At 35.1% G+C, this 12,968-nt stretch overlaps 1 protein-coding gene across 1 annotated transcript; it reads right to left on the reverse strand.

Moving 5' to 3' along the window:
* Positions 1–5,341: 5,341 nt before the first annotated feature.
* Positions 5,342–12,587, reverse strand: cops5 (COP9 signalosome subunit 5). Its single transcript, XM_066720685.1, has 8 exons — positions 12,240–12,587; positions 11,587–11,821; positions 9,696–9,824; positions 9,254–9,319; positions 8,139–8,224; positions 7,738–7,849; positions 6,484–6,632; positions 5,342–5,746 (listed from the first exon to the last, which is right to left on the reverse strand). The coding sequence occupies exons 1-8, from the start codon at positions 12,374–12,376 to the stop codon at positions 5,656–5,658; spliced, it is 1,005 nt and encodes a 334-aa protein (XP_066576782.1). The 5' UTR covers positions 12,377–12,587; the 3' UTR covers positions 5,342–5,655.
* Positions 12,588–12,968: the final 381 nt, after the last annotated feature.

The following is a 12,968-nucleotide window of genomic DNA, read 5'->3' on the forward strand; positions in this document are numbered from 1 at the left end:
TTTTGTGTGGAATCTTTTACTAAAGACACTCTCAATTAACCAATATATGGAACACCCAGATATTTCAATGAATACCTTTATTTTTCAATCTCATTTTGCAAAAGATTGCAAAAACAGAGAAATAGCAGTACTGTTATTAATACTATTGTCACATTCCAAGCAAGTGGGGCATGCCAACTTGAAAAAATACATGACGAATTGATACACAGTCTCAGGCCATTACTCAGAGGTGAAGCAATTCCACATCCCAACACATTCTTGTCAATGCTTTATTAGACACAACTAGAAAAATAAATATTTTTAAATATGACTAAAATTAGAGGAATGGGCTAGTTAAAGCTGTTTGTGATTATAAAGGATACAGTGTCCTACAATTTAAGGATGTGAATTAATTTCCTTTCTAATACTAGAATGTCATCCCAGCTAAACACTGGCCCAAAGGTAATTGGATCTAAAATAAATATTGGAATTCACAAAGGAAATGGTAGATTAATTACTTTAGAGTTTGAGAAAAAATTAAGGAGTGTGTATACTCCTTTTATGGATTATTTCTGTACTCACTTAAAAAGGCAAGGAAACATTTAAAAATCAATACAGTTATAAAGCTGGCATGCATATGAAAAACCCTTACACAAATGTACCAATGACGATCAGACATAGACATAGTCTTTAAAATAATGGCACTTTTCGGTTGTAAATTGAATAGTTTGTAGAATAAAATATAGTGTGTGCAGTTGTAACTAGATATTGTAGTATTTTAAGAGCCTATTGTTTTAGAGGGCGTTTCACGCCCCACAAGTCGATACAGATGTTTAAATTGGATAAGCTTTTGTTACCATACTTGACATCTTCATAACTTCTTAGTAAGTAAAATGTTAATTCTCATCTCATTCATGGATTACCATTTGACCCCTTCCTGAAAAACATCTTTAAAAAGAAAACCTTACTATAGCAAAGGTGTCAGGATGTTAAATGGGAAATCAAAATGACAGATAGATAGCTTCATCCACTCTTGTGACATAGGATATAAAAAAATGCTGAACAACCAAACACAAACATTTGGGTAGGGTGTGGAGGGGATAATCTCTAAAATAAAAAAAATAAAAAATAAAAAAATAAATAAATAATGATTCTGTGGCACTCTTTGTGGTAATATGATATGAGCCACCAAAATTTCACAATAAGGAAAAGAAAAACATCCACCAAGATAAACTTTTTAGTGTGTTTTCCTTTTCTGTTTGAATAATTTATTCTTATATATGCTGGACTCATTGGCTTGAACCACACTGAGTTGTGCAGTGTTTAGCCTCCTGTCAGCTAGCTGTGATTGGAGGTTGTAATCTGATCACAAGCAGTCCAGGACACTGACAAACTATTGTTTCCAGGATTTAAAGACATCATAAAAATAGCCTTTGAGATGCATTGGAAGTACAAGTGAAGCTGGAGCTCCTGACACTTAGGATGTGTCCACCTGTCAATCACTGTACTTTCAAGCTCACGTGTGCCCCTGTCTTTAATTAGGACTAGGGTCACTGGGAAACAGTGTCAGTCTTTTCCAGGCTTTCAACATTACAGTATTATTAATAACAATTCAGGCTTTTTTTAATTATTTTTTTGACATGGCAGAAAAAGATTGTATATTGTGTGCTATCAAAACCTCCCTTTGTTACCCCATTAACTAATTGAACTGTTTAACCATTAATGTTGCACCTTCATCATTTACAATATTGACATTTTCATTCCTCGCTGTTACATGGCATTTTACTAAATGTATTAAACCTTTTCAGATATTTATTTACAGTTGAAAGCTAAATTAAACTATTTTTGCGATGCTATTCCTTGGTTACATTGGTGTAAGCAATATTAAGGAGCTTTCTGAGATCAAATTTGTAAGTTTTGTTTTCTATTGGAAAATTATAAAAAAAAAACGATTTCAACACATTACTTTAGTATAGATAAAAACTCTACAGCTCACAAATTGATACTAAACGTCAATTAAAATTGTGTGCCTACATTCTACTCTGACAAGTTGATTGCTTTGTGTGCAAAGTTGGATTTGTATGAACAACAGTATCTTTACAGTAATGAACACATTTCACAGTGGCATTCACGACCAGCAAAGAGAAATACACCTTGTAAAGATATGCATTACAAAATGAAACGTGTGTGTATATATATATATATATATATATATAGATGCACTAATGTAAAGTTATACTAAGATAAACAATATGTTTGGTCTTATTTTAGTGATTGGATGTTAAATCTGAACTTTGACCCTCACTTCACCACACTGAAAAACCAAAACACCATAAAACACAACCAACGCAACCTATAGCGCCGCAGCTACCGGGAATTAAACCAGCATCCAGTGCTTCTGACAGCACCACACAAATACACACGGTACCAAGTATCTTTATCAGTTTGGGCCTTTGAGTGAGTCTGGCTTTACAATTCAATTGCCTTATGAATCTAAGTGTAACTTTACTATAATTTAATAGACCATTGAGCTCTTGGCTATGCAAGCTCAGCAGTGACCCGTGGTATTGTTATATCATGTCAAACAACTGGCTTCCTGTGACTGAGTGACTTGACTCCATTTATGCATGCCGAATATTTGGAAGGGAGGAAATGTAGCGCTGCTGTTTTTTTCAAAGTTTCCCTCAAGGGCACCGAACATTTTTTTTCAGCCAGTCACTAACATGCTTGTTGAGATTTTTTTCTGACTCCAAAGTAAACACAAATGCTACCAAATATCTTCAGCCCTTTTTGCATAGTTGTTCCATTGGCCACAGTCTAATAAGAGGCCTACTGAAAAATAGCCATTCATCATTACTCCAACTTATCACTCCTTTGATGGGAAAACACAACCCCTGCAGCGCTCTCTTTGCTTACTACAGGGTGGCTTTATTTATTATTGTAATACATGTCATTTGATTTAAGGTAATGAATTACACTGTAATTGAAGAAAGGGGGTTGTAATGGGAAACATCCCAGAAAATGTATTAGTTACTGTGCAATTTTTCAATAATCCATCATTTCTATTTTATTTTGTTGTGTTTTGTGTTATTTTTATTAGTCAAATATTAGTTTGTTCGCAAATTATCTTTTTGTGGTCACAAACACATTACATACACTATGTGAAAAATGTTAAAGAGAAATGTGTTATTTTGTTTGAATATTTCCTTATCTTTCTCAAATAAACAATATACAATATGTGTATTTGGTCCAGACAATTTTCTTTCTGACTGTAGAGCAGAAAGACAACAGTATGGGTACTGATTAAATATATATAATCCTTCCAGTTGTTTTCTGATGAATGAATGCCCAGATAATCATTTTATATTTATTTATTTTTTAAACATTTTGACATCTTAATTAACAACCAGGCAGGAAAATCATCATCCTACCAACACCCACGTTTGGCCCATAATTGGTGGGGGTTAATGTTAAAAAAGACAAGCATTTTATGTGAAATAGAGGACAGTTTATTATGGATTGAACATGTATAAATGCGAAACAAATATTAAGTGATAGTTACAGTACAAAATTAAGACTTATTTGATCAAATGAATCTTACATTTATGCAGGATGGCTGTATGATATGAGGAGCAGCAGAGGTAATCTGAAGCTCCCATGTGCGAATAAAAATGTTTATGAAGTTGATAGAGATAATTCATCACATTTGCTATTACTACTCCTAAAGCTGGATGTAAGCAGTAAATACTGTTTAGAGAAAACAAATGTAAACTCAGTCCTGGTATCTCTTGATAGTTATTTATTAGGAATAACAGGGCAGTATGATGGATATAAATTCCTTCATTGAAACTTATTAGTTCATTAACATTGTACTCTGGCTTGCACATCAATGTATCCCTAACACACAAACCCTTAACTGCATTGCATTTTAATATGTATTACACATATAATTTGTCTTCCAATAATCTGGTTCCATGGTTGATCTTGAAAGATAAAAAAAATAAAACAAAAAATTGAAAACTATTAAGTAATAGTAAAAATATTTCGTGCCAGTTTTTCTGTATTTAAAATATTTTAAAATATGCAGAAATATGAAGGTTTCTTCAAGCTGTTTCGATAAAGTGCAGACATGAAAAATGAATGGATTCCAGTGTGCATGGCTTAAGTTTCTGTACTGCATCATTGACACACTGGTGCTAAAGGAATTTGAATCCTGAAGGATTGTGTACCAAATAAAGACAACTTGCCCAGATCCTTTGGTGGAGAAACGTTACGTACATGCCAACCTGTGTTTATGTTTGAGCAACTGCAGTGACTGAGTTTATTATTCCATTATGTAATGCTATGACTGGCCAAAATTTAAATGACTGTTTGAGGGTTTTGTTGTAAAGAAAAGTAACCATGGTCTTTGTTAAAGCCTTAACTTGTGTGTGGAGAATAGTCTAGCCACAGCCAAATAATCAAAGGGAATAAAAACGTCACAGCTGTCATTACCCATTACTCATTAACCCAAAGGAGAATACATTTCAAAAGAATGCTACCATTTACAAAAAGAAAAAAGCACTAATCTAAACACAACACATGAAGTACTATTATTTGTAACAATGTGTATGTACATGCTAACTAGAAGACAAATACATTGTTTTGTTTTTTAATCTTAAGCACAATTCAGGTACATTTTGCCTATGAACAGAACATTTTTAAAAATGTTTATATATAAAAAAAAAATTCAACCGGATTACAAAAGGTTATGCAGAATACATTTAATGGTACAATTTAAAAACAAGTCTACATTTTACTTATTTAATAGTAAGCTAATTTGTATGAAGCTTTTTTAATATGACCTTTGATTATATGTTTTGTAACTAGTATGAATATTTTCAAACACAAGATTATACACCAGGAGAAAAAGATTACAATAAAAATTTAAGAATGTAAAATGTGACCATGGATATTTGCAGTTTCCATTAATATAAATAGGCTGATTCTGCACAAGTTAAGAGTAAAAATAGGTAATTTGTTAAACTTTATATTACTGTCATTAACAGACAAACGATCAAAAGCTTTCCTTTGAAGTCTCGTCTTATTTGGAGAAAATATCTTCAAGATTCCAATGAATTAGAAATCAGGACATGAATAAAAAACGCTGTTTCTGTGGCACAGCACACCTCTTCAGTTTGAATCAGACTGCTGTATATATTGCATGTGTATCTAAGAATCTATATCTCATCCCCACCACCATACATTGATCCACTGCTGGATGAAAGCCTCCGCAAGATGTTTCTTCTCTACACATACTGACACAGAATACCAAGATCACCACCTTATTTTAATACTGCAATCTAAAAACGCAAACAAGAGCTCTGGTAAAACATTTATTTATTTTGTGCAGGTAGAGGCGAATACATGTCATGAAATACAGTACTGCTAAGTCACACAGGAAAAAAATCAAGAGGGGAAACTTGAAAATGTACTGAGTAAGTGCAAACTACATCAAGGCAATAGCTCACACATGGCTGCTTCGGATACTGAGTATTATTGAGCAGAATTAATGGAAGAATACGTTTGGTTCATCCTCTTCCAACGTGAAGAGTCCAGTAAACAAAAAATAGGACATGAAAAAGAATAAAATAACTATTGAGTGATCTGTCATCTCCTGCTTTGCGGTCTTCATGGTTAGTTGGTGGAGGTGTTGATTTGATTGAAGAGCTTGTCCTTAATAACTTGGGACATCAAGCCATGGATAGCTTCTATGGTAGTCTTGCAGCTACAATTTAAGCACAAAGCAAGAGTAAGACAAAGGGGAGGAGATGACAGCTGAAAAGAGAGATGCAGGTAGTTTGAAAAATAATAAGCTGGACAGCTTCCAATGAAAGTTTGACTTGTTAACTGAGCGTCTTGAAACAATTATGAAAAAAAAATGCATCTTAAAAAATTGTAACATCTAATAAAGCCCTTGGAATTCATATTTTACCACATTTCAAAGTAAAAATCTATTATGTGGATTTACATATTTAGTATTTATCATGAATTTGAAATACCAAAAAAAAAAAAAAAAACTATATAAAAAAAAATAAGTTAATATATTAGTGACAAAAATAAATAACAAATCAAACAAAAATAATCTTTCCAACTACAAGAAAAAAAAAAATCCACCTATTTTTTATCTAGTCATTACAGACTACCATAAATATTGTTTCAAGTTATCTGTGAAAACATGTTCAAAAGTAAATTGTATTGTAACACAAAAAAAATAAACAATTTGTGTCAAATGACAAAGTATATATTTGTTGTAAAAATACATTTAAACAAAATGTCAGGTCATTTGATTTTCAATGTTTATATAATAAATTGTTCTTCAATAGAATGACAGAAATATGAACAGACAGGTGACGACAAATCCACGCTGAAATCATAAAGGGTATTCAGAGATTCCTGAATAGCGAGGTATTGTGCTATACAAAGCTGTGAAGTGCGAGGGTGGGTTTCTGTGCATTGCCATACCTGTCTCTTGTTGCCTTGGCTAATTTATCTTCAGACTTCCTGTCATGAGTATCTAAGCCCAGCATGAAGCTTCCTCTGCCCAGCTGGGCCTCCGACTGCTCCAACTTTTCAGACAAGTCGAACACTTGGCCAGTGGTGTAGTCTGAATTCTGCGGCCAAGAAAGACGAGAGCAGCGTCAAAACAGCTGCATCATTTACTTCAATGGGACATTATTAAAACACCCACCATTCAACCAATACACATTAGATGAGAGGACCCATAAATGAAAATAGAACTGGACTCTTTACATTTTGCCCGTCAAATCATTGCAGGTGGTCCTTGGAGATGCATACAGCATTGGTGGACTGGGATAACAACATTTCTTACAGACACTAATTTAAAATGCCCTCAAATAATGCCATGTTTCTTTTTAGTGCTGGTATTTCTTTTAAGTGGTGTAACAATTAGTACAGTATAATTAAAAGAAACTGTACAGTAGTTAAAGGCACTAACTTTAAATATTTACTCAGGAATTTTAACATTAATTAAACCTACTTTTTAACTGGCAATGTGTTTAAGTAAAACCACGATCCTGCTGTTTGCTAAAGGCGAGGCTCTGTATTTCATGGGCAAGAAGTCACAGCTAATAAAAACTGCACAATGCCTAAGACTACTGTGACAACATTATCATTTTTAAGGCTCTTCAAGGCTCCAGTCTATTGGCTTGTCTTAGACGTCAGTCAATTTGTCTTCATCCAAACTTACGGAGGGCACTGTTTGGTTTGTCTGTAGCCTTTAGAAACTGCTCAACAAAACAGGAGACTGAAAGGTGCGTTAACAATAGCAGTTTACTTTGGGTTTCCATCTCTGGCATACAGTGGCTAATGCAAATGATCCGTGGTGACTCCAAACAGTTTATCACTTGCTCTAAAATCGTGAGGGACCTTTTTCACTGAGATTTCTAGATTAAAAGGTTAATTAAATTTGCAGTTTGGAGGTTTTTACACTGAGTAACGGAGTCTAATAAGAACACTGATCTGTAAGTATATTTAACATAATTCACATTAGATATTACCTTTTATAATAAGGTATTAATAACATTATGTAAATGGTATAATAATTATGCAAACTCTATCCATTAACCTTGATTTTTAACCTCTGAAAAAGCAGTTAAAAAACAGTCTCTTACTCTGGAATAGAATCCTTTGTGTTTTTATTAAACTGAAGAGACACTCTACTCTTCAGATGTAAAATCTAATGTTATTGGTACTTACAGTAAGCAGACTTGAAGAACTGAGTGTGTTGACCCAATATTTGTTCCAAAGCAGTTCTAGCAATTTGCGATCCAGGGAAGACTTGAAATAAGTCACCTCCAAAGCATAATACCTAGAGGCAAACAAACCATTTATAACACTAGCTCCTTAAGAGTTATAGAAGAGCGGTCTTCTGTTGTCTACTTAAAAGTTGGTTTTAATTACATCACATTTTTATATACAAAGGTGATACACTCCTGCAAAACCCTCCCATCAATAATGTAACAGTCTGGTTTGTTTTACATCAATATCTTTAAGACATGAGGAAAATAGTAAATGTGTTCAAAAAGCTGTTTTTTCACATAGGGAGAAAAAATAAAACATTTAAAATAAAAAATAAAAACATTTTTTCCCTGACTTACTGTTTGCAATGGACTCCAAAGTCTTCAATTTTATTCAGTGGGATTGTCTGATACTCTGAAGGACCTTCATCTGGAGGTTTGTAGCCCTAGAAAAATAAAAGGCAAAATTAAAGGGCTGGTATGAATATCAATACAATACAAATGCTCTTTGCTTACTTGTCAGGATCCCCAAACGACTGAATATATTTTCCAAAAAACTGATAGGTTTATCAGGAATTGACTGTGCTAGAGGTCACAAGGTCAGTTCCTATGATGCTTTAAGAAATTTCAGGAAGAACATGTTTACAGTCATAAAAAGTTAAAAATTACTCCCCAGAACACAAATTTAGAGAAACTGAATGATGCTCAAACATTTGGTGATCTTCACAAGTAAGCAATAGTATTAATAATTACATCGATAGGTTAATAGTAGCCCTTTGACCACCTGCTTCGTTTCATTATTTACACATGTTCTGGGCCAACCTCATTTTCATCCTCTAGCACTGGAAATCCACCATATTAGTTTTCATTAACCTCAAAATAGCACAGACTTGTGTTACACTCTGAGAGACATTAGTTTTGAATGGGTACAGGGAGGGATCTGTCTATCCTGGTTATACATTAGTATTTTGTGTATTTATACTTCTAAACTCAGCCATGTAAATTGCTATTGCAAAATTGAAATGTATGAAACTCAAACTACATACTTCAAACTTACAAGCAAAAAGTTGTACAGAACTGTCAGCAGTGATAGAAAGTCATTAAAACTCCTTTCAGACATGTTACATAATTTAGAAAAACATCTCTGAACCACAATGTCTTTCCTAAGTAAAGAGTTTAAATGTTTTGTGTAAACTAACTGTCAGGATCCTACATGAAAGGAACCTGTTCTGCACTTCAACAACATGGGCTAGAACATTTACATAGCTCTGAATATTGCCTAATGTAGACAATCAAAAAATGACATGTTCCGTTACAACTGTCATAATTGTTCAATGTCATTGACAGCTACACACAAAATGTAATTAATCACATTGAATACCACACATTTTCAACAATTTCTAGTAATTTTCTTGACTGGTTAAGAAACTCAGGCAAAGTTACTTCTGTGTTCACGGTCGACTGGGGTTTGTTACCTTAGGATACGTTCTAAAGGCCCCAAGATTAACTTTTCCAGCAGATATGGTTCTGGTTGGGTCAATCTAAGGAGGAAAAAGGAAAGCATTTTCTTTGAACAGGGATAGATTTTTTTTAAACACCTTGTACACTCTACATGAAAAACATAAGGTTTTAAAAACACTCCTATCAAAACCTTTGTTAAGAGTTAAACATTAATTAAGACTGTCTTTGTTGGTATGTGTGAGAGACTTTACCTACACAGATAGATCATGTTTTAATATATTTGTTACATACATTAATTTTTCGTCTAATTATTAGACTATGCTGTGGTCTGTGTAAATACCAATAAGTAGGTTTTGCGTTTTTTGTTCTTTTTATGATGCAACCAGAGTTTTTACCCATTATTAAAGTACTTTTAACCATATCTTTTTAACATAAATTTAAGCCTACAGTACTTACAACGACAGCAACAAAAGGCTCCTGAAACTGCTGATTGAGCATCTGAGTGCTGACATCGATTCCAGAGAGCCAGCAGCCGTAGCCAGGATGACTGTGATACCAGCCAATAGCGTTTTCAAGCCGTCCAACCTATTTATTAATCGCAAAGAATACATTACTAAGGATAAGCACAGTGAGCACCTAAGATATTCTGCCTAAAACATATGAAGCATTTTGTATACCTTATGCAATGTATTTTCACCTCCGCTTAAAGCGGGTCAATTAATAAATATAAAAAAAAGTTTTAAACTAAATAAATAAATAATATATATTAAAAAAAAAAAAAAAAAAAAAGCAGGTTTCCCCATAGATAAAACACTAAGTGCATTGTCACTGTTGCAATACCTTCATCCAGCAGTGGACCGATGTGTATATATAAATACACATATACACACAGTGCCTTGAAAGAGTATTCAGACCCTCTCAGTTCTCACATTTTGTTGATTTAAAGATTACGGTCATGACACTTTGAAGTTGGAATTAAAATAGATTATATATAAAAACTATTCCACACATTCACAGCAAAACAAAAAGAAAGAAGTAAATGGAGAAATAAAAATAGAAAAGTCATGGCTGCATAAATATTCAAACCCTTTGGTGTGGCAAAGCTAAATTAATTCAGGTGCAGAAAATGACAGTAACGAGCCACACAATTAGTTCAATGGCCTTCGTCTTGTGTGCAATAATAGTGGTTCTCATGATTTCAGAATAAAAACACCTGTCTCTGTGAGGTTCCTTGGTCAGGCAGTGAATTTCAAGCAAAGACTCAACCATGAAGGACAAAGGGCTTTCAAAGCAAGCCAGGGATAAAGTAATTGAAACGCACAGGACAGGAAAAGGGTAAAAAAAATATATAAATGTCTCTGAATATCCCTGTGAGCACAGTTTACCCAATCATCAAGAATTGGAAAGTTTATTATACCACCCAGACACTGCCCAGAATTGGCCGTCCCTCCAAACTGAGCAGCCGGGCAAGGAGGAAACGGGTAAGGGATGCCACTGTGAGGCATGAAAGAGTTTGAAAGAGTGACAGAGTTCAATGGATGAGATGGGAGGAAATGTGCATCAGTGAACCATATCCAGATTACTTCACAAAACTAGCCTGTATGGCAGGGTGGCAAGAAGGAAGCAATTACTTAAAAATAAGACATCTCAAAGACCACATGGAGTCACAACAAAGCACCGGAGTGATCCTGCAAAAATGTGTTGTGTTCAGATAAGACCACAATTTTACTTTTTGGTCAAATTCCAAGCGTTATATTTGGTGGAAACACAACACAGCGCATCTTGCAGGCGACACCATCTCTACTGTCAAGCCTGGTGGTGTCTGCAACATACTATGGGTATGTGTCTCCTCAGCAGTGACTGGAAAGCTTGTTGAAAGAAACTTGACAGAGCTTGAGCAAATCTGACAAGCAGAATGGGCACAAATGGCACCCAGCCGGTGTGCAAAGATGGTAGAGACTTACCCAAAAAGACTTGTGGCTGTAATTGCTGCCAAACGTACTTCCCCTAAGTATTGAGTTGAGGGATCTGCATACTTATGCAATCAACATATTTATTATTTTTCTCTTCAGCTTTTGCTGACATCCACCATAACTTCTTACCCTTACATTTGTCAGTTTAAGCATGCAAGTCTTAAATAAAATATTATGTTCAAAAAAATGTGTATGCATCGTTTTGTATTTTTGTTTCAAATGGGACATCATAGGAAGGGTCTGAATACTTTTGCCCGGCACTGTATATTTTGAAATATGGCCAGAGTGTGAAATAGTCCTGAAATGTCCAATCATAAACCCTTGGGTAAACATTTACAGGACTGTGGTATTTATGATGGCAGAGATCCCCACACCTGTTTTGCGTTCTCTATGTAAGCAGCCATGTACTCGTATGCAGCTGCCTGGGCATTGACACGGGTCTCAGTTCCCTCCACCGGCAGGGCAAAACTGTCCATGATGTTCATAGTCTCTCCATCCACCTTTCCCAGCATCAGCCCCATCACCTCCAGGTTACCCCCGGACCTTGCGTGCATCACCATCTTCAGAAGAGCCAGGGCGGAGATCTTGCAGTATTTGAAGTAGTGATGACTGAGAAAAGGAAAGATATAGTTACACCTGAAAATATCCACAACCTGCATTGGAAACAAAATTATTTCGCAGATTAATTTAGTCAGATCAATACTGTTCTTTAACCCTTTGACTGCCACCCCACTGATGTCTAGTTCAGTTCTGCGTTCAATGTTTGACAGTTGCATTGCATCTGGTTTGCACGAAATAGGTCAGTAATTGGTTTAAATCTTACCCTCTCCCTGCAGTGAATGTCTCAATTTTTAATAAATACCAAATAAAAATCCGGACACAAACAGCTCGAGGTCCAAAGTATAAACCAAACTGAAAACACTACAAAGGACTCATTGGGATACAGTCAACAAGAGGCCTTCCCTTGACTTCACCTCCTCCGAAAGATACCCCCCCCACAAAAACATGTGCACATTTACAAACTCACTCTTTAGTCCAGGGCTTTGCGGCCAGGATCTCCTGCTGCTGTTTCTTGTCGTATTTATAAATTTCATCAATGCTCTGCACTTCCTGCATGCTGTTGGAAAGCTCCCATGTCTTCTGGGCCATACTGGTCCCGGCCATTTTCCCAAAACGATCCGTTTTTGCGATCTTCAGAGGAAAGTTATGGTTCTTTTTGCCATGCAGGGCAGCAACAACAATCCAGCAAGCGTCTTCAGTTTCGATAAATATACACAACAGTCTATGCAAAACACAGACATTTAGCAAGACCCAAAAACACAGACTAACAGAGCCGCCATGACACCAGCATGTTCCATCACCGACAGCAGGGGCGGTCTAAGATGATGGACAACCACACAATCGCTTGTACTCCACCACTACGATTTAAAACACAAACAATATAAATGACGGATGCACTTTACTCAACAAAAACATGCACAGAGCTCATTATATAATTTTTGTTTCATTTTAGTTTTCTTTTAATCGTGTCACTAGAATGGTACAGTCCAAGCTGCATTCAGACATACGGGGACGTTTTCAAGGGAATAGAGACACCTACTGGTCAAGTGTGGAAATGTATATACATAATATATAGTCTAGGTTTTGAAAAGGCTGTGAAATGTATATTATTAATCAAAGTACCTGTTTGTTACCTGCTGTCTAAAAAAGGAAAATAAAATACAATAAAATAGGGAATATATAAATACCGCTACAT

This window comes from Amia ocellicauda, chromosome 2, assembly GCF_036373705.1.
Source record: "Amia ocellicauda isolate fAmiCal2 chromosome 2, fAmiCal2.hap1, whole genome shotgun sequence".
NCBI lineage: Eukaryota > Metazoa > Chordata > Actinopteri > Amiiformes > Amiidae > Amia > Amia ocellicauda.

Bases quoted from the DNA above. Each gene is read 5' to 3' on its own strand.
- cops5 (XM_066720685.1), bottom strand. From the start codon at position 12,376: ATGGCCGGGACCAGTATGGCCCAGAAGACATGGGAGCTTTCCAACAGC. The intron at 8,225-9,253 runs GTAACAAACCCC...TTATTTTTCTAG, and splicing joins CCTTTAGAACGTATCCTAAG to GGCTACAAACCTCCAGATGA. The intron at 6,633-7,737 runs GTAAGTACCAAT...TCTTGGCCGCAG, and splicing joins GTTCTTCAAGTCTGCTTACT to AATTCAGACTACACCACTGG.